Below are 22,660 nucleotides of genomic sequence, written 5' to 3' on the forward strand. Positions count from 1 at the left end.
AGGGTGCCTGGGTGGCTCAGGGGTTAAGCTTCTGCCTTTGGCTCAGGTTGTGGTCTTGGGGTCCTGGGATCAAGCCCCTGCATCAGGCTCTCTGCTCAGCAGGGAGCCTGCTTCCCCCTCTCTGCCTGCCTCTCTGCCTACTTGCGATCTCTGTCAAATAGGTAAAAACCAAATCTGCCACACCCCTTTGGGGAGGATGTTTAGGATATCCTAATGTTAAGTGTCCTAAATGTTAAGTGTCAACATTTATGTAACATACTATTTAAATCCTGCAAGTGAACTGACACCAGTTTACAAAGAAATGAAAGTACTGATGCATCAAGTACTTATCCTTTCTTCTAGCATTTAATATTAGTTTAATTAGCAAACCAAAATTAGCCTAAAATTGTAAGTAGCAACATGAACATGACATTATTTTGATAAGCTCATATTAAATAGAACATAAACTTTTATTTACCAAACTGAAGGGAAAACTACGAATAAGATAGATATTTCATATTTATCTTTTAAAAGCAGCACTGACCATTTCTTCCAGTTTCCATCATTTACTTTCTTCCTAACATTCGTTTATTGAACAATGATCCAAGCGCTAATAGGCTTGCAGCGCACCGGGGACACTAAACAAAAGCATCACCATTCTGAGTCCGACTCCTCATTGTTCAGGTTCCTGGTTCTGACAGCAGCTCCAAAAATATTTATTGAGGAAAAACTAAGGCTTTGTCTAGACAGAAAAAAATTTATTTTATTTAGCAATTCATTTTCTGATTTTTTAATTTATGAGAATTAAAAGGGAAATAAATACAATACTACAGTATAAATTTGAGATTCAATTTAAAAATTTTAAATTATGTTAAATGTTTTTGTTTCATGTACATGTCCCATTTACCCAAACCATACAATTATACAGAAATTTCACTGGTAATACACAATAAAAAATTATTCAGTGGTATCACAAGTCATTTTTGAGAATTACTTTTATCATGTTTTCTAATGATGTCCATAAGATTAGCTCCTGTAACCAGATCATTCTGTGTCTGTTTATCTTTCTGCTGTTCCTTTCTTTTCTGGTCATGAAGGTAGGGGGAATTTAACAACTGTGGGGGAAGAATGGATCCTGTGGGTTTCACTCTTTTTGCAATATCCCAGAAGAGTCTTTTTGAATTGTTATTGATGAAAGTAATCGCTGTTCCATGTTGGCCTAATCTTCCCACTCTTCCAACCTGAAATGAAATGCAAAGAACATTTCCAAAATGTTCACATAAAACCTGAATGTCGCTTGAAAGAAAATGAAGATTAGAAATTAAAGAGGCTTTACTAAGATTAACATTCATTCACGTAGCATGTTTTTGAATTGTACCTCTCAATGTAGTTTGTGAAACCAATTTAGCGGACTGCCACCTGCATATTTTTAATGAAATAGCTTGAACACAAAATAACAAAGCGCCCACATATAATACAAGTAAGTACTGCTTGTTAAACGTTTGTTTCAGTTACGTATCCTGTGTGTACATGTGCGTGTGTGTATGTGTGTAGGGTGGTAATGACACGAAGATGGTTCTTATCATGGGCAGGTTAGGGTAAAAGTTTTTTGAAAGCTACTGCTTTTAGAACAAGAAGACTATTTGCTTTAGAGTACTTCAGTGCCTCTGAAATGTGAGATTTAAGCAAATTCATTTTTGCATCGTTATTTCTGATTTTGATAAAATTCAATGGATACAAATTGGTGATGGAAACACACAAGAAACAAAATTTACTCGTTTCCAAATATATTGAGAAATTCTTCAGAAGAAGGGGGTAAATACATAGTCATGGGCAATTACGGCTCCTTAATTTAAATGTAGAACTTAAAATCTATTTTCAGAGTTATTTAGATAAATAGTTGCTGCCAATATACAGGACATTTTTAAGGCTGTAAAAAAACAAAACAAAACAAAACAAAACGTGGCCCTCTAGGGAATGAGACTGGGAACAAGTAAGGAAAGGAATGCTATTTTATTTAATTATGTTACTGAATTTTTCCAATAAGGCTAAAAATTAATATAAAATATAGCTGCACTCACATACTGGAAGAAAATATTTGCAAATCATGTATCTGGTAAAGGTTTTCTAATATATAAGTAACTTTTACAACTCAGTAACAAAAGGACAACCCGACTGAAAAAGGGGCAAATAATTTAAACAGACATTTCTCCAAAAAAGATATACAAATGGACAGTATGTACATGAAATCATGTCCATTTGTCATTGGGGAAATTCAGACCAAAACATAAGAGAGAGGGGCCTGGGCGGCTCAGTTGGTCAAGCACTGAAGCCCTTTGTCAGGCTCAGCACCCAGCACAGAGTGCTGCACTCACTCTCTCTTTAAAATAAATAAAAATAAATAAAAATAAAATCTTAAAAGAAAAACACAAGACAAGGAGATATCACTTCACGCCCATTAGCATGGCTATAATTAAAAAGATAATAACTGTTGATAAAGATTTTGAGAAATTGGAACCCTCATACATCACCGGTGAGGATGAAAAATCATGAAGCCATGTTGGAAAAGGGTCTATCAGTTCCTCAAAACGATACACACAGGATTACTGTATGATCCAGCAATTCCATTCCCAGGTGTATGCCCAAAAGACATGAAAATGAAGAAATGCTGGCGAGGATATGCAGAAAAAGGAAACCTGTGCTCTGTTAATTGGAATGTAATCTGGTATAGCCTCTGTGGAAAACAGTAGGGAATTTCCTCAAAAAATTAAAAATAGAATTACCACATGATCTAGTAATTCCACTACTGGGTATTTACTCAAAAGAACAGGAAAACACTAATTTGAAAGATAAATGCACTCCTATGTATACTGCAGCATTATTTACAATAGCTGAATTACGGAAGCAGCCGTGCCACCTCTATGGAGGTGTCCATCCACGGGTGAATGAATAAAGAAGACATGATATATATATGCCAGGGAGTATTACTCAGCCTTAGAAAGAATGGAATCTTGCCATTTGTAACAACATGGATGAATCTAGACAGTATAATGCTAAATGAAGTAAGTCAGTCAGAGAGAAATACCGTATGATTCCACTCATACGTGGAATTAACGAAACAAAACAAATGAACAAATTAAAAAAGACAAAAACTAAAAAAGAGAGACTTAACTATAGAGAACAAACTGACAGTTATGGGGGTGGGGAGATGGGTGAAGTAAGTGAAAAGAATTAAGAGTGCATTTGTCCTGATGAGCACTGAGTAATGCATTGAATTGCTGAATCACTATATTGCACACCTGAAATAAAATACTGTATTTTAACTATACTGGAATTAAAACAAAAGAAATGAAAACCTACATCCACATAAAAACTTGTACATGAATGCTTACAGCAGCATTATTCATAGTAAAAAAGAAAAAAGTAGAAACATGCTAAATGTCCAGCAACTATTGAACAAAGGTGGTATATCCTTACAATGCAATATTATGTAGCAATAAAAAATGTACCGATATATGTATATGGGTAAAACTTGAAAACATCATGTTCAGTGAAAAAAGCCAGAGAAGACCACATACCATATGATTCCATTTATATGAAATTTCTAGAAGAGATAGATCTATAAAGACAGAAAGTAGAGTAGTGGTTGCTTAAGGGATGTGTGTGTGTGTGTGTGTGTGTGTGTGTCTGTGTACACGCATGTGCGCATGTGTGAGAGATGAAGAATGGGGAGTGATTGCTGATGGGTTGGGTATGCGGTTTTCTTTTGGGAAGATAAAAATGTTCTAAAATTGTAGTAATGGTTGCACAACTATATGAATATACTAAAACCACTGAATTGTACATTTTCAAATGGTGAATTATATCAATTGAGACATAATTTATTCTAAGATATTTTATACTGAGACATAAGCTTTTTTAAAAAAATAACTGCAATAGTCTACAAACTCTAAAAAACTTAACAAATTTAAAATTATTTCTCCAGAAGCTCTCTGCCCCTAAATTAGAAGCAGACACGCAGGGGCACCTGGGTAGCTCAATTGGTTAAGAGTCCGACTCCTGATTTCACAACTCAGGTCACGATCTCAGGGTTGAGACTGAGCCCCGCATCATCGAGCTCCATGCTCTGATTCTGTCCTTCTCCTTTTGCTTCTCCCCCCAGCTCATGCATGCACTGTCTCTCTCAAATAAATAAATCTTTAAAAGCAGGCACACAGGAATACCTACTATAATTTAAAATACATATATCCTCGGGGTGCCTGGGTGGCCCAGTCAGTTGAGCATCTGACTCTTGGTTTTGGCTCAGATCATGATTATGGGTCCTGAGAGTGAGCCCCAAGTAGGGCTCTGCCCTCAGCGGGGAGTCTGCTTGTCCCTCTCCCTCTGCTCCTTCCCCTACTCATGCTCTTTTTCTCTCAAATAAACAAAATCTAAAACCAATCAATCAATCTTAAAAAAGTCCATGTATCCTAAAAAAAACAAATATAAATAAAATGGAATTAAATAAAATACACATATCCTTTGACCAGGCAGGTCTCCTACGCATTTACCTTACAAATACACTGCACGAGAGGCATAACTATGCAGATGGATGTTCAGTGCAGCGTTATTATTATTATTTTTCTAAAGAGGCTCCATGCTCAGTGCAGAGCCCAACACAGGGCTTGAACTCGTGACCCTGAGATCAAGACTTGACCTGAGATCAAGAGTTAGATGCTTAACCGACTGAGCCACCCAGGTGCCCCGTGCAGCATTATTTAATAACAGAATATTGGAAACATGTGATTTCCATGAAATTCAAAAGGATTCATCAAGTAAATTAAGATAACCCATACAATAGATTACCATGCAGCCATGAAAACAGATCAAGCCCTATTAAACAAGTAAAACCATTTAAAGAGTTTAGAACAGGGCCTCCTCGTCATATGGGAAGCATTTCATACACATTAACATTTTTAAAATGATACCTATTATGTATGCTAATAAGGAAATATGCCTAATATATATTTAACAAAGAAAGCAAGGCATAGACAGTTGGTGTAATATGGTCCCATTTATGTAGTAAGTGTAACTAGGTACGCATATACACGTATATTTGTGTATAAATAGGCATTTATATTTTCTGCACTGTTAACTGTAATATCTACTAAAAGGTAGGAGGGCTACCTTACAAAGACCTATTTTTTTTTTTTTTAAGATTTTATTTATTTGTCAGAGAGAGGAGAGCGAGCGAGCACAGGCAGACAGAATGGCAGGCAGAGGCAGAGGGAGAAGCAGGCTCCCCGCCAAGCAAGGAGCCCGATGTGGGACTCGATCCCAGGACGCTGGGATCATGACCTGAGCCGAAGGCAGCTGCTTAACCAACTGAGCCACCCAGGCGTCCCCAAAGACCTATTTTTTATCTTGGGGTCCTTGGGTGGCTCAGTCAGTTGGACATCTGACTAGATTTTGGCACGGGTCACGATCTCGGGGTCGTGAGATTGATCCCCACATAGGGCTCCATGCTGGGGAGGGAATCTGTTGTAGAGTCTCTCTCTCCCTCCGCCACTCTCTCTGCAAGGACATGTGCACGTTCTCTCCCTAGAATACACAAACCTTAAAAAAAAAAAAAAAAAAAGGGGCGCCTGGGTGGCTCAGTGGCTTAAAGCCTCTGCCTTCGGCTCAGGTCATGATCCCAGGGTCCTGGGATAGAGCCCCGCATCGGGCTCTCTGCTCCACGGGGAGCCTGCTTCCCCCTCTCTCTCTGCCTGCTTGTGATCTCTGTCTGTCAAATAAATAAAATAAAATAAAAAAGAAAGAGACTTATTTTTCATTTTATCTTTTGTTACTTGCATTATTTCTTATTGTGTATCTTCATACTTCACTTACTGAAGCAAGCGAACAAACAATACACTGATACAGAACCAGAAAAGCGGGAGGATATGGGGCCATTCTGAGCAGACGTTAGAAACTCTACAAACATCAAGACCCCCTGAGGCCATAGCTCAGGGTACACTGTGAGTAACTGAGAGCCCCAGGACTGACCATGGGATGGCAAGAAAGAGTTAAATAATTATAATCAGCATATTCTACTTAAGAAGCAAAGGAGTTTCTTAAACATGTTAATATTTTAGAAAGATTACCACCCAAAATCATTAAAAGTTTGGAAGAAAATAAGCTTCAGTGATCTGAGCAATCGATTCCTGTGTGCGAGTCAGTTCCGTGATGCACAGGTAGCTGAGGCAGCGCAGACAGACAGAGGCTCTGCTATATTATTACTAAGTAAAGACACAAGCAACAATGCCTTCAAGGCACTGAAAGCATTTCAGTGGGTGACCCCAGCAAATGCAGCATTCAGAGGTAATTCTGCGAACATGACAGAAGAGTCTGTAAGTGATGCCAGGGAAGGAAGACAGGTAGCGTCAGGGAGATAAGGCGATGCTAACAGAAAGCTCTATTTCTGCTCGAAAGAAGAGCTGCTGTTATCTCTGGCAGCAAAATAAAGAAACAAAACTTTAACAGGTGAAAGTCTAGAACAAATAAGGATATGAAGAAGAGATGAAGACAAGATTTCTAAAGAAAAAACAAATACTTTTAATGGATCAGTTTTATTTTGGCCAGATATATTAACTTAAAACAAAGCCTTTTTTCCCCTTGGTTATAAAAGCCACTTAATATGCTTACTGAATAAGAAATACAAAGGAAGTAAAAATAACCCAAAAACTAACTACTTAAAATTTTTTTCACTAACATTTTAGGTTATTATTTCTAATAATTTTTAACCCATTTTAGGTATACATATAGTTTTTTAAAACAAAATTTAGTTTATATCCATATATACATATTTTTAAATATTTTATTTTAAAGGAATCTCTACTCCCAAGAGGGGGGTCGAACTCATAACCCTGAAATCAAGAGTCACATGCTCCACCAACTGAGCCAGACAGGCACCCCTATACATATATGTTTTATTTTTTTATTTTTTATTTTTTATAAGATTTTATTTATTTATTTGACAAAGATCACAAGTAGGCAGTGGCAGGCAGAGAGAGAAGGGAAAGCAGGCTCCCTGCTAAGCAGAGAGCCTGATGCGGGGTTTGATCCCAGGACCCTGGGATCATGACCTGAGCCGAAGGCAGAGGCTTAACCCACTGAGCCACCCAGGCACCCCTACATATATGTTTTAAAACAAAATGATGTGAGAGGTTTTTTTTATGTCTATGATAAAACTTTTTTATCTTTTTAGTTACCATTCTACTGACAATGCCTCACCCAAGAAAACTCACGGTGGAAACATATAAAATCTCTTTACCTGATGCACGTACTCATCCATACTTGAAGGCATATCGAAATTGACAACCAGCTTGACACTGATCAAGTCTAGGCCTCGTCCCAGGACTCCTGTGCTCACCACAACTTCGTAGTCTCCTTCAAGTAATCCCTTCCCGACAAAGCAACACAATTCATTATTCAGAATTTATCTTATCTGGTTTTATATAATTCAGACCTCTTTTCTTTTTTCAAAGCTTTCTTCATCAATATTGTTGTTGCCAAATCTTTTCAATAAAGTTCAATAAGTTAAGATCTTAATATAACTGAGGAATATTTGTAGCTTAATTCTTCCCAAACTCTCCCCATCCCTGGTATCACTTTTTTTTCTACTAATGTATTCTGGCAAACTTTTCCAAGGGTGAATTTATTGCTCTCCCCCAGTCTAAACTGACTTGATTCCAGAAATGGTGGATTCTGAATTAGTACTCTATGTAGTAGATTAATCCCGTAGGGAACAGGCTTATTGCTCCCAAAACACAGAAGCCTGAGCAAGAGGAACAATTAGCTCACAGTCTCTGCTTGCCCGAAATTCTTGCAGTCATTAAAAAAGTCTGCTTTAAAAACCAGCTGGTAATATGGGGTCCCTTAAAAAGAGAATGCTGAGTGTCAAACCTTCAATATGTTTTTCCTTTCTGTTTGTGATTTCTCCGAATGTATAGATACGCTTTTTAAACCTGTGATTTTCTGCACTGCCTCGCTTAAGAGATCTGCTCCCAGCTTGCAGTCCACAAATACTAACACTGGAGGCTTGAAGAGCTTCTTATCCTGAAAAATGAAAAACATGTATTTAAAATTATTCATAGAACATAAATCAAAACGGGAAGTTTTTCTGAAAGCATTAGTATAAGCTAGTTATCAAAAGGTTTATAGAGGAAAAATGAGTGTTAAAATGAGTGTTTTCTTTAAAACATGCACAAACAAAAGCGCAAAACTCTACTGCCCTTCATGTTTCTCCATCATTTCATTAATATTGCAAAAACAATTTTAAAATTTTGAGTGCAATTTAAAATGTTAAATACTGTTTGTAAGTAAATACAAAGTATTTAACTTAATACTTTATTTATTTATTTTTTAAAGATTTTATTTTATTTATTTGACAGAGAGAGAGAGAGATCACAAGTAGGCAGAGAGGCAGGCAGAGAGAGGAGGAAGCAGGCTCACTGCTGAGCAGAGAGCCCAATGCGGGGCTCGATCCCAGGACCCTGAGATCATGACCTGAGCCGAAGGCAGAGGCTTAACCCACTGAGCCACCCAGGCGCCCCAATACTTTATTTTTTTAATTAATTTTTTTTTGAGAGAGAGAGAGAGAGCCCAAGCAAGCTGGGGAAGAGAGAGAGGGTGAGAGGGAATTTTAAGCAGGTTCTACGATGAGCAAGGAGTCCAACATGGGGTTCAACCTCAAAACCCTGAGATCATGACCTGATCTGAAACTGAACCAAATGCTTAACTGACTAAACCACCCAGGCACCCCTTTCTACTTTAGGTAACTGTGCTTACACATTACCACCCACTTAATAAATTTCTGTTTAAACAAGTTACTGCTGGGACAACCTGGGTGGCTCAGTCAGTTAAGCATCTGCCTTCAGCTCAGGTCATGATTCCAGGGTCCTGGGATCAACTCCCGCATTGAGGCTCCCTGCTCAGCAGGGGAGCCTGCTTCTCCCTCTGCCTACTGTTCCTCCTCCTTGTGATCTCTCTTTCTGACAAATAAAAAAAAGATTTTTTAAAAATGAGCAAGTTACTGCTAAAAAAATTATATTTCTCAAGGACAGAATGGCCAAGAAAGAACTTGTCTTTATCTGATATATAAAACTACTAAAAATTTTTGAAATAAAAAAATATTTAGGAATAATCTTTATATTTATATGTCTTTCTATAATACAGAAAATGAAAAGCAACCCTGCATCCATACAGCATTTATTTGATCCCCACAGAATTCCAAAGTAAAGCAATTTATTATTAAATATCTAGACTACCCAAAAGCCGTATCTAAAAATCGTTATCTTAAGAATTGTAAAAGATGCAAACACTGTCTACAAAACAGGGTTGCGTGGTTCACTACTCACATTTAAGATTTCAAATAATTTCTTCTTTTTGGCTGGTTCTTCCACCCACAAAATAATCTGACGCACACTGGAACAGGGCAGGTTCTTTTCCCCAGTGATAATTCTCACAGGATTCTGCAGAAGCTGGCTTGCTAGTTGTTCTATGCTAGCTGGAATTGTAGCTGAAACCAAAATGGTCTGACAATCATTAGGAACGTTTTCCAAAATGTCAAGCACTTGCTGTTGAAAGCCCATCTTTAACATGGTATCGGCCTAAAATGAAATCATTTTAAAGTTAGTCCTACTTGACATTAAAACCCTGAGCCACCCAAGGAAAAAAAAGATATGATTAAGAACATGAAAAATTAAAAACTTCTGCACAGAATATACTACAATGTCAAAATATAAAGAATTGGGAAAATATATATTTATATAAACTTATATTTGTATAATTACATGTTTTTAGTGATATACAAAGATTTTTATGGCATTATTAATACTGGCAACAATGTATATACCCTAAATATCCATCAATAGGGGATCTGGGAAATAAAATATGGTAGAGCCATATACTACAACCCTGTGCTATCATTAATTATGAGAAGAAAGAACTTTATTAAATGATATTCACTGCTAGGAGGAAAAAAGCAAAGTACAGAACACTATGTATAACGTGGTACCATTTGCATATACACCCAAGAAACTTAATTGCTAACTCTGGGGAAAGGGCCTGCAGGCTGTGGAAGGGAATGCAATTATATTTTTCATTTTATAGCTTTTTGCAAAGTTTGGGGTTTTTTTTTGTTTTGTTTTTGTTTTTTTTGTTTGTTTGTTTTTTACCATGGACATATATTTATAATAAAATATTAAATAAATTTTAAAAATTTAATGTTGAGGGCTTTTGCTTCTGTATATATTTCTGCATTGCTAGTTTTCAAAAACGATTTATGTATTACTAAGCAAACAAGAAAAAGTTTTGTTAGTGCTGCTTTAAAATAATGAAAGATAAAGGCTATCTTGATTTTTAAATACAATCCAGGTGTCTATAATTTTGAAAAATAAGATATTAAACTATTTCAGTGTATTTAGACTAAAGCATTGTATTTTTGTTGTTATTTCTTTGTTTTGTTTTTTATTTTTTAAGTAGGCTCCATGCCCAATGTGGGGCTCAAACTCATGACTCTCAGATCCGGAGTCTGATGCTCTACTGACTGAGCCAGCCAGGCATCCCTAAAGTACTGTATTTTTAAGTGTCCATTAATGTGGAAGTTTAAACACTCATTTTAATATTATTCATTCTATGATATTTAAAAAATCTAAAATAAACATGATGGTCTAGGTTTGATCCTGGCTCTACCTAGGACCTTAAATTAAGCATGTTAATGAATGGCTATATGCCTTAGTTTTTCCTTTTACAAATGGGAGTGATAATGGTAACCACCCCATGGGGCTGTTACGAGGATTAATGAGATAAAATATTTAAGACACTTGAGACCACACTCACAGCATGGTCTCCATGTTTCAATTTACCATGAGACACGGAGCATGTGCATATGCACATGGTAGTATGTCTTGCAAACATCCCCTGCTTTTCCTCAATAATCCCACTAAGCCCCTCTCTCTTAGGAGATGGCCTCACTTCTCCTAGTTCAGAAAACAGAGAAGCCATCAGAAATAAGTTCGCCCCATTTCTTTCATCCAAGCTTCCCCGCATCTAATCTGTTCACACTAACGTGCCCCAAATCCAGCTGTTTCTCTCCAGCTCACAGTTGTAAGACTCCTCTTCATCCTGTCACCCCCCACAACGGAAGCCATCCACCTCAAGCACCCAGCTTGAACATAAACCATATCTTCTAGTACATAAATCATATCCGCTACTCCTCTGCTGAAACCCTCCAGTAATTTCCCATCGCACATAGACTAAAACCCAACTGCTAACCACAGCCAAAAGTCCTACAGTTTTCATCTTCATCCACTTTGACTTCATCCCCTACCATTCCTCCATGTCACGCCCCATGGCCCTATCACACCAGCCTTCTTTCTGTGCTCAGCTACCTAATGCTCACTCCCACGTTAGCTCCTGCGCACTGGCTGTTTTGTTTGAAGCAGTCTTTCCTCCAGATGGATCACTGCGTGGCTGGCTCCTCCTCATTCAGGTTTCAGCAGAAATGGCGTTCGGGGAACCCTCCTCTGATACTAACCCAACTCCCCCGGTGTCTCTCTCACACAACCTGTGTACCAACATTTGTCATGGCTTATCTCACCTTCCACTATATCCTCAAAACCAAGGACAGTGTCTATCATGTAAAAAGCCCTAAAAATGCATCTGATGAACAAATAAGCACTCATTAAATCTGAGCACGGACAAAGCACATCTCTCAGGCAGCGCGCTAGTCAGTGTGTCCCAAATCTCCCTGAAGACAAGAATCACCCAGAAAGAGTTTTTACATATTCCTGGACTCCAACTCAGGCCTACTGAATCAGTATACCCAAGGAAGAGGTCTGGGCTTCTATTACATTCACTGAACACAATGGATGATTCTTAACCATCAGAGAAACTTGGACCAACACGGTGCTTGATTGTAGGGATATAGCAAGGAACATAATACAAGAGAAATGATACAGTCTACATCCAGGTCAACAGAGCCAAGAGGAAAGAAGGCCAGAAGTCTTTCAGGAGAACTGATAGAAGGTTTCAGAGCCATGGACACATAAAGAAGGAAGAGCAGGAAGAGGGCAAAGGAGAGAATTCTAGGCTAAAGGACAGATATGTGGAAGACACAGAAGAGTGATAAAGCAGATTTTTCTAATTCTAAAGGAATTATCTTAGTCTCCATGCCTGACCATTTCTGTATCTTCACCCTCCTCTCGAAACAGTGGCCTCTCTCTTCAGGGATATTACTCATTCCCAGTTCCTGCCTGGTCTCTCAGACTACTTCTCTGTTTACTACGGACTCATCTTCAAACTTCACAAGTAGACACTTAGCCCCAGCCCTTGTCCCTCCCTCTAATCTTTCTCCCTTGGAGAAACCAGTGTGGCTCACCGGTGCTGATGCCCATTTCTCATATCCACACGGTATTTCCCCTTCACGCACTGTTCACAAGAAATTCAACATCTCTAAAACCAACTCCAATATTGTTAAGCCCAACCCATACCCACTTGTCCTTTACTTAAAATTAAAGGCACAACCAGAATTTATAGAGTCTCCTCAACAACCTTCTCCATCTTCTCTCATATTCAGTCATCAGGAGATTCATGAATGATTGATTTGCAGTGATTCTCAAATGTACTCATGCTTCCCACTGCCTCCGCCCTGTCCCTGACCCTGCTCACCTCTTGTCTGTCCCACATTCTGTCCCACAGATTCTTTCTTCTTTAATTACTCATTCATGGAGCAGCAGAATAACCTTGCTAAACCACCACTTTCCACATGTGACACCCCAACTCAATAATTTAGAAAGCCTCATTGTTTCCCACATCAAATCCAAAATCCTCTGCCTCTCTTTCAAGGCCCTCTATAATTTGACCCCACCCTAACTACCCAACTTTACTTCCTATTATTTCTCAAGACGAACGCATCAAGCTGGCTGGTCCCTCCGTGCTTTGTGCTTGGCCTTTCTGGCTCTGCTCGTGTTAGCCTCTTCACCTGGAATACTCAGTATGTTCTCTAGTTTTCTAAATCCTGTTCCATCTGTGGATGACCAGGTCACATCCCATGACATCAGAGAAGCCATTTTTTACGGAGCCAATCCACACATTCTCTCATTTCTCCTTTTCACCTTAATTGTCTTGAACAATTAGCATATCATACTCAGTCCCATTATTTTATTAACAGTTTATATCAGGAATCAGCAAACTAAGGTTCTCGAGACAAACACAGGCCTTTATGTGTTTTTGTAAATAGAGCTTCAGGAGAAAGCAGTCACACCCGATTATTTACGTACTGTCTCTGGTTGTACTGAGCTGTTGCAGCAGAGACCACGTGGCCCCCAATGCCTATAATATTTCCTGTCTGGTCCTTTACAGAAAGAGTCTGCCATTCCCTGGCCTGCACTACACCTTTCAGCAGCACTTCTGGGTGTCAGTATAGGTGATAATGCTCTTGCCTTTACTTCAAGTGTTTGTGTATTTTTCTCTAGTAGGACTTCAGCACTTTGGAGGCTGTAATAATATTTAAAATTTCCTTGTGATGCCATCCGAACTGACCCAGAGTTGGTCAGTCTGTACCTAAATAGCACTGCTGGGCCAAAGTCAGTTTCAGTACATGATCAGTTATGTAGCTTACCAGTTCATTTCCTGCAATGCTGGGACAGAGGCTGCACAGGACAAGCACTTGGCACAGGTTTGCTGAATGAACACTCCTTTTGTATTCTGAGCACAGCACTGAGGTGCCCTGTGAAGGCTCATTCATTGGCAAAAGTGAAAATGTCGTGTGGAGGAGCAAGCGGGAATGGAACCTCACTTTAAAATCTGAGGATCATTTCTCTGGTGCATAGCATGGTGAAAACGTCAGAACACATGGACTGAGCATCCGCAGGAAGCCCACCCGTACTTGCAGGGCGGAGGTCAGTCCATGATAACCGGATGCAGTAAGTCAGCTGACTCTAAAGGCACACCAGGCAAGTGCGGACTTAGCAGTACTTTTTAAAGGACTGAATAACAGTTCACAATAGCCAAGGTAGGGAAACAACCCAAGTGTCCATCAGCAGATGAACAGATAAAGAAAATGAGGTGTATATATATGCAATGGAGTATTATTCAAACTTAAAATTCTTTCCTTTTTTTGTAACGTGGATGGACCTGAAGGACACTATACTCAGTGAAGTAAGCTAGACAGAAAAAGACAAATATTATATGGTAACACTTACATATGGGATGTAAAAAAGTTAAAAATAAGAAAATAAAAGTCAAAATCATAGAAATTAGGAGAAAAATGATTGCCAGGGGCTGGAAGGTGGGTGAAACAGGAAGAGATCTGGGGCTAAAGGGTAAAAACTTTCAGTTATAAAACAGATAAGGTCTGAAATCGTAACAGTTACCATAGTTGATATCACTGTATTGTATAATTGAAATTTGCTAAGGGAGTAGAACTTAAATGCTCTCTCTCACATACACAAAAGTAAATATGTAAGAAAAAAACAAAAAAAAAAAACAATAAAGGACTGAATAACATTACATTTATACAGAACTTTTCAGTCTATGAGACATATTCACAATCATTACTTCATCCTTGCCACAACTCTGGGAGATTAAATGACTTGCCCAGCATCCCATAGTGGGTGGAGAAAAGGCGCAAATCCTCATCTCACAGATCTTACTTATGTGTTCTCTCCATATTCTCTGGTACCTACTGCTACCTCCTGGGACCCACAGAAGGCGGACCACGTTACCATCACTGGTCAGCTCCTGGACCCCACATTTCTGATCACTGCTGGGCCCCTGCTCTGTGACTGCTGGTGGGACATGTGTGAAAGTGGGCATGTGATACACTGCAGGCCGAACCAGCCCTTGCCCAGGCTGGGCGGACACATGGCTTTCTATCCTCATGCTGGTTCACATGCTGGAATATCATCAGATAAAAACATATTTATTTCACCTTACTAAGCAAACCACAACAATAAAAATGCCTATATGCTCTATGTCACACTGAAAATCACAACAACAGAAACCTATGTCCACACAGAAAAAAATGCAAAAGGTCACCCAACTAAGCATGATGAGTTACTTCCAAACTCCCTCTTGATAGTTATTGGCCACAGAAATATTTATTTTTATAGACAAATGACAGCCAGTGTCAAATGTTTAAAAAACTTATCACTGAGGGGTGCCTGGGGGGCTCAGTTGTTAAGCGTCTACCTCTGGCTCAAGTCATGATCCTGAGATCGAGCCCTACATCGGGCTCCCTGCTCAGCCAGAGGCCAGCTTCTCCCTCTCCCCCTGCTGTGTTCCCTCTCTTGATATGTCTCTGTCAAATAAATGGATAAAGTGTTTAAAAATAAATAAATAAATAACTTATCACTGAGAGTATAGTAGATGTTGGATTTGTGTTTTCTGTGAATTAGGAAAAGAACAGCTGGTTGCATTTGTTAACGTGGTTTAATTTGGGTGCACTACAGGTTAGGGGCAGGGCCACACAGGAGCCAGCTTAAAACTGACTACTGCGACTGAAAATGCCTGAACACACGGTGAGTTTATAGAAGTATAATATACTTTTCATAAATTAAACTATATGACTATGTTCTAAACAACAATTACTTACTTCATCTACTACTACAATTTTTATACCACGGAGTTCTACAGAGCTCTGTTTTATTATATCCAGAAGTCGCCCAGGAGTTGCTATGATAACCTGAAGAACAGAGAAAAAGAAAAAAAATTAGATAATAGTCCTTCCTTTCTTTCTTCCTTCCTTCTATCTGTCCTTACTGAGTGGCTAATATGTGCCAGCCGCTGGGCTAAGTACTCAGAATTCAACGATGATTAAGTCACACATAGTCTCTGCTCTCATGACCCTCGCAACATAAAGGAACAGAAAAAATAAACAAATGCCCATGAGGTCAGTATAGTAATAAATGGAGGCATCTATCCAGCCCTAGCTAACATGTAAGTTAAAACCTAAAGGAATAGTGGGAGCCAGTGAGGAGAGGGCAGAGGGAAAACATTCAAGAACCTTCTGAAGCTGGAAGACCACTGAGGCTTCCACTGGGTAAAAAAGGGGGAGAAGACCTGGATGAGGCTTGAAAGGAGACAGAGGCCAGACCAGAAAAGGCCTAGCAGGCAGGCTGACTGCTATCTGGTCTTTAAACAAAAGCAAATCCCTGAATCTTTCTGGGCCTGCTATTTAAACAAAATAAATTTAAAAACATTAAATTAAAAGGTTGGACAAAAGGATTTCTAAAGTTGCTTAAGGCTCTTAACACTTAGAACATATTAGTTGAAGCAGTGGTTAAAAGTGGGGCCTGTTTAGTCAAACTTCAGTAGGGATCTTAGCTCTAGCAATTGGTAATGGTGTGAGTCTCTGTTCTCACATTCATAAAATGGAAATGATAATAATTATTGTGAGGATTAAATGAGACGTGCCTGGTGTAAAGTACAGTAGAGTTACAAATGATCTCATAAATTCAACTGTATTCCACTTTTGAAGGACACACCGACACAATGGTGAGACAGATCATGGAGAATGATAAAATTTCAGGGTTGTAAGGATCTGTATCTATAGAACTACAGAGTTCCACTTAGTTTCTTCGGAAATACCATAAACATTTAAATCTGTTGTAGTTATTTTGAACTGAGTTCATCCCTTCTATTTCTATTTTACTTTTCCCCCTCTGCTTTTTTTTATAAACCTTTTTTTAATGAACTTCCCCACCATTCTTTTAGTGTGGGAATTTTAATAAATTTATAATAAACTTAATAAAGTCTAAAGTAAATCGACACATTTAGCTTTTTCTTAAGCAATCAAGGGCAAACGATTTAACACCAATCACAACTTTCCTGCACTTACATGCTACACTCGGCCAGAATTTTACTTCTATTTTTTTTTTAAACCCACAGATTGTTCATTATTACTTTTTATTTAGTCAATGTTTGTTTACATTTACCCACATTCTTAGGCTTTTCTTTGCTTGCCATTCTTTCTTTGATCCCACACCTTCCTTTCCAGAATCATCTTCTTTAATGCAGAATATCTTAGTTTGTGTTTTTTAGATAAGTCTACTGGTAATAAACTCTCTCTCAGTTTTCTTTATCTGAAAAGGTCTCTATTTTGCCCTGGCTTTTGAAAGATCACTTTGTTGAACGGACAGACTTTTCCATTATTTTTTCTCAGGGGGTATCTGTGAAGGACATGGTCTGGTATGGGGAGTGGGCGAGGCACAGGGTGATGAGGGGCCTCCAGAGAAAGGGGACCCTGCGTGGAGTGTTGCGGTCTAAGGGGGTGAAGAGGATGCAGGGTGGAGTCTAGGAAGGAGGGCATCATTGGGGGGCAGAGGACAGAAATGAGGATGGGTGAATGGTTACATATAAGATGGTTGGTCAAGTAAATAAACATTTAAAAGATAGCAGGTTTCTCACTGCCAGAATGATGAATATAGAAACAGGAAGCACCAAAATGAGTCTTGCTGTGTTGAATTAGAGTTGGAAGTATCGACATGAATTCATGGTCTATAATAAATGTAGATCAGAAACACACACTTATGGAACATTCTCTCCTTCCATTCATGGACAGGTCCTAGAAGCAATGGTACCTTAACAGCAAAGAGCAATAGCAATGAGCCCAACCAAGAGCCCAGCTCTTGATTTCTAGCTACTATCCTCTACCAAAAGGAATCAGGGCAGCTTGGAGAAAGGCAGGATTCCAGGGCTGAGCCAAGGAAAGAACAATGTAAGCATGAACATCTTCTTCAGATAGAAAGAAAGAAAGCGCTTAAAGAATGATGGGGATATAATAAAAGGCCACAGAAACCAACTTCACAGTGCTTCCACCGCTCAAATTGGGGACAACTGGAGAACCAAAGCAAATCATGGTAATAACGCATTATAATCCTTTAAATATAGTAGGTAATCATGAGTCATCCTGGAAATTTGGTAAAGCACAAGAAAAATATAATATTAAAGTACTCAAAATACTTAACTAAATACAAAGGCAAAAAATAAACTTTATGTTTACTTTCCAGATAATATCACCAGTAGAAAGACACACTGAAATTGTGTATCACCTACAAGGATGTAATGAAAAGAACAAAGCATCTCTTCTTCCATGATATTCCTTTCAAAGATGCATAACTTGAATCTAATCAATTGAGGGACGTTCTTCAAAGCAAGCAGTTTATAATCCTTAAAAGTGTCAAGATCACGGAAAAAAAGGAAAGAATAAAGAACTGTTCTAAACTGAAGGAGATGAAAGAGACATGGCAACGGAAGGCAAAATGTGATTCTAAACTGCGTTCTTGTGCTACTGAAAAGAAAAGTTGACAGGATGATTAGTAAAACATGAATGGGCTTTGAGGAGTAAATGACAGCAATGTTCACTCCTGAAGCATTCCAGTGTATCCACGTTAATTTCCGGATTCTGTAACTGTATTGTGGTTACGTGGGATAATGTCCTCGTTTGTAGGAATCACACTCTAAAAGTGTATCAGCTATGGATCCTTAGATAAATGCCATCTTTCTGAGATTTAACTTCTGAACCATAAGACATGGGACACGCCCACACACCTTCAAGAGCAAATGTGATTAAACGAGGTAATGCACAGGAGAACATCCAATAGCATTTGGCGTATGACAGCTACTCAATAAATTGTGTTCCTTTCCTATAGAAAACAAACTTAATAATAAAATTAAGGCTTACGTGGCAAGAATGTAAAGGTTAACCTACAAAAACAAAAACAAAAATAAATAAAGGGTAACCTAAAAATCACACTTACAAGTTCCTCAAGGGCAAAAACAAAACGACACCAAAAAACCCTAGCTCCCATATTGCATATAATACTTTTCAAAGGTATTTTATCAAATTGGTGCTTACCTTCACATGTTGTCGCAAACGATAAAGCTGCGGGGGTAAGGGTAAGCCCCCTACCAGAAGCACGGTTTTCATGCGTGGCAGACCACTCATCAATTCTTTAGCTTGGCTCTCTATCTGAATGGCTAGCTCTCTTGTTGGTGTAAGAATGAGAGCAGATGGAGTTTTGCTCTGCAAAGATGTGAAAAACAAGTCTAAAAACGCTGGCAATTAGTTCCTGCTGATGTGGACTAAATCTTCAAAGTGATCCTGGGGGTGTTCCCATCAGCCCAACTGGTTATAAATCCTCTTGCCTTTTGCTCCCTGCAGATTTTCTCTCCAAAAACCACCGTAAATGGAACCCTTCCTTATATAACAGATATACAGTGAAAAGGTCAAAACTGGGGCCAGGGAGAAACACCCACAATAACCAGGGTGGGAAAACTGAAGGCCAGTTGGACCCTGCGATCTCGAGCCACACTCTTCAGAAGAGAAAACCAGGAAGATCTGGTTTTCCACCAGTGAGTTTCACTTATATTTGGAACATCTGATGTTTTCTTTTATTTTTTTTCCCTCACATGATCTTCTATAATTCTTTAGTTTTCCAAATTTTCCTCCTTTACCTCTCCTCTCTTTGCCTGCGTTTTACAGTGGTTTTCCTTCCTGTCCTACTTCAGAACTCATAAACTCACTAGTCCTTGGCAAATATGTCAGTGAAATTAATTATGTGTGGGAGTGCTTTGCACACTATAAACTAACAAGTAAAGTAAGGTAGCATTATTTTAATATGAACCACGAATCACATTGAAGTGTGTATTTTGAACTTTACAATAACTTTCCAACTTTGGTATAAATCATTTTTTTCAAAACACAAAATCCAAGGAGGCTAAATGGACATAAAAATTGCAGGTCATTCAGTCAGAAGGATTTTTTTTTTCCCCCAAAGCAAAAGTATATTTCTTGAAAAGAAAATTTGTTGAAAGAAAATATTTTGTAAGGAAGGTTATTTTTAAGACCTTCAATGAAAAGATCTTTGGTTCAATCCGATAAAAGAAAAATTCCCTAAAATAGTGTTTTTCATACAAACTACAATCAGAAGTAAAATCACCAGGAGCAATAATGACTGAAGTTATAGTTCCAGCTTGCAGCTTTAACATAGTTAAGGATGAAACTTTGTCTATACCCGACTTGCTTCTGAGAATAACACCTGTAAATTCTTACCTCACATAAAGCTCGGGTGATAACAGGAAGAAGAAAAGCAGCTGTTTTTCCTGAGCCAGTATCAGCACTGGCCAGAATGTCCCTTCCCAGAAGTCCCACAGGAATCATCTGCATTTGGATGGGGGTTGGAACTTCATAGCCTGATTTCTTCAAGTTGTGATTCAAGGCCTCAGGGAAACCGCAGTGCTCAAAGTCAATAATGGGTCTGGTGACATCTTGCCCTTGAACTACAATTCCTAGCTGCCGTTTAAGATTTTCAATTTGGTCTTCCTGAAGGTTCGAAATAAAGGCGTGCTCTCTATAGACATAAAAAGCATTCAGTGGAGACTCTGGCCCAGAATCCACTTTGTGAGGATCGCTGAGTTTTAACCTTTCTTCCTTTTCCTTTACTTGCAGAAGATGTTTTGCTTTACACTCCAAACTACACACATCCTCATCTGTCTTATCACAGATGTACTCTCCATAACGACCACAAACAACACAGACAGGTTCCCCAGGTTCCGCCCAGCGCTGCGTTTTGGAAAATGACTTAACAGGCTCTTCAGAAAGATCACTATCCTTCGCATCCTGCTGGGGTCCAACCAAACCAACCTCGGCCAACTGACCGGTTGTACTGGGGAAAGGGCATGGCTCCACACTGCGCCCTTCGGATTCTTTTGTAACTAACGCATCAGCTCTATCACCTCTGCCTTCAGCCAGCCGCAGGTCTTCTGCATCTGGTTTAATTTTCTTAGCTGTACAACTTTTGCCATCATCATTAGCACTCCTCTTGATTTTGAGAGATCTTGGAACAAACATCCTCCAGTATTCTGTTGAGGAAATCACATAATGAGATGTATTTTACCCTCAAAAAAGTCCACATGTGAAGTACCATATGGCTATCCTGCAGTCAGCCTACGGTCCTAGGGCTTTGCCTACAAGGAATCAAAGAAGACATCATGACACTACTTAATAGCAAGCTTTCCTTCCATTCACAAATTTCCTCTAGTGGGAAAAAAAAAAAGAATCCTTTTTCCTTATACATGGGAATGGTGAACCTTTGCACTCTGCTTAATACAGCCTTGTGCATACAGCCTGCTTCTGCTGACTACTTGCACTTAGAAATACCAAATAGTATAGAAATTCTGGAGTAAATCCTTCTATTACATTTTTCACAAAACAGGAGGGATACTTCACAACTGGGATCTTTAAAATCAAAACCAGAAAGCATAGAGAAAAATGCTATTTTAGTAACACGTATGTATTGCTACGTTCCAAGCACAGTGCTTAGTGCTTTCACAAGGGAACCTTCACAAGCCCGGAAAGGAGCTTCGCACCATCCCCGCACAGATACGCGCCCGCACACTATGCTGTATTATGTACTGTAATTTTTCACATGAGGAACGTTGGCCATTTAGAGATTAAGCGGCTTGTCCAAGCTCTCACACCCTTACTAAATGTCAGAACCCGGGCACGGTGGGCTCCAGAACGCAAGCTCTCAAACATTGCTATGCCTATTTCCACCAAGAATGTTTTTGCAAAATGACGTAGATTGTGAAAGGCCTTTAACCTAATTTGGGGACTACTAAACATACTAATAAACATTTCTCGCAAAAAAAAAAAAAGTTCTTAGGCTAAATTACCAGATTCAGTTCTTCCAGAAAAATTCCAACAAAAAAGGCAACTGAAGATCTAGAATTACTACCCTAACTCTCCGGGAACGTCAAGGAGGTTGGGGGAGGGACGGCTCTGTATCAGCAGGAAAAGCTTGGGACTGACGTCCGCCAATGGCGAAACGGAACAAGCTCCGGCTGGGCGGGCGGCGAGGCCTTCGAGTCCCCCGCGGCCCCCGACTCCTCCCGTTGCGCGCTCCCGGACCCTCCCCTCGGGCGTTGCCCCTCACCGCGGCCCCGCGGCCCCCCACCCAGAGGCGCGTGCACGTCACGGCGCTGCTAGGAGACGGGGCGGGCGGGGCACCGCGTTACGGCGGGAGGCCCCGGACTAGGCGACTGCAAGGGTGGGAGGGGAACTGCTCACGGGGCGGGGGGAGGGGGTGTATCCTACCGCCGCGGCCTAGCGCCCCGCGTCCCAGAAGAAAGGGAACCCGACGGGAAGGAGGCTGGAGCTGCCGGGGCCCGCGGCCCGCTCACTGGCGCAGACTTGGGGCCGCGTCCTCTCCCGCTCGGGGCCGGTTTCCTTCTCCCGGCGCTGGGCCGACCTTCCCTCCGGCAAGCCTGGACTCGCTCGGCCACACTACGGTTCCGAGGGAACGTCCGGAGCGCATAATCCACTTCTCCGGGTTTTGGGAAAAGGCCGCGGCGCGCCTTAGCGCGCGGGGAAGGCGGGGCTACCGCGGGAGGCGGAGCTTGGCTGGGAGCTGGCTGGGGCGGGGAGCGCGAGGGAGGGGCGGGGCCTGGGAAGATCCGAGTTTTTCGGCTCCCTCTTCCCGGCTCCAGGCCGCTGGTAAATTTCAGATCCTGGCTGGAGCTGGCCAGGTTCTGTAGGGCGGGGCGGGTTTGGGGAGCCTCTTGGAAGAATTTACGTAATCGAGTGGGCCGGGACTGCTGAAAAACCGCCCGGAAAGACTGAAGCTGGTCGCGCGGGAGCCTGGTACCCTTAGAAACT

The 22,660-nt window shown here is 40.1% G+C and overlaps 1 protein-coding gene across 2 annotated transcripts; it reads right to left on the reverse strand.

The window, feature by feature from the left end:
* Positions 1–416: 416 nt before the first annotated feature.
* On the reverse strand, positions 417–22,381 carry DDX59 (DEAD-box helicase 59). 2 transcript variants are annotated; one of them, XM_047705142.1, is made up of 8 exons: positions 21,679–22,381; positions 20,057–20,865; positions 18,860–19,027; positions 15,596–15,685; positions 9,357–9,608; positions 7,903–8,055; positions 7,271–7,399; positions 417–1,220 (listed from the first exon to the last, which is right to left on the reverse strand). In XM_047705142.1, exons 2-8 carry the CDS (start codon positions 20,852–20,854, stop codon positions 957–959), a joined length of 1,854 nt encoding a protein of 617 aa, XP_047561098.1. In that variant the 5' UTR covers positions 20,855–20,865; positions 21,679–22,381; the 3' UTR covers positions 417–956. The 2 variants fall into 2 exon arrangements, with proteins under 2 accessions (XP_047561098.1, XP_047561097.1); XM_047705141.1 differs by having other exon boundaries at positions 418–1,220; positions 22,100–22,381.
* Positions 22,382–22,660: the final 279 nt, after the last annotated feature.

The sequence above is a fragment of the Lutra lutra genome, chromosome 15, assembly GCF_902655055.1.
Source record: "Lutra lutra chromosome 15, mLutLut1.2, whole genome shotgun sequence".
In the NCBI taxonomy this organism is placed as follows: Eukaryota; Metazoa; Chordata; class Mammalia; order Carnivora; family Mustelidae; genus Lutra; species Lutra lutra.

Coding starts and splice junctions, on each gene's coding strand:
- DDX59 (XM_047705142.1), bottom strand. CDS start 20,854: ATGTTTGTTCCAAGATCTCTCAAAATCAAGAGGAGTGCTAATGATGAT. Junction 15,686..18,859: donor GTTTGCGACAACATGTGAAG/GTAAGCACCAAT, acceptor TCTGTTCTTCAG/GTTATCATAGCAACTCCTGG. Junction 9,609..15,595: donor AAATTGTAGTAGTAGATGAA/GTAAGTAATTGT, acceptor ATTTCATTTTAG/GCCGATACCATGTTAAAGAT.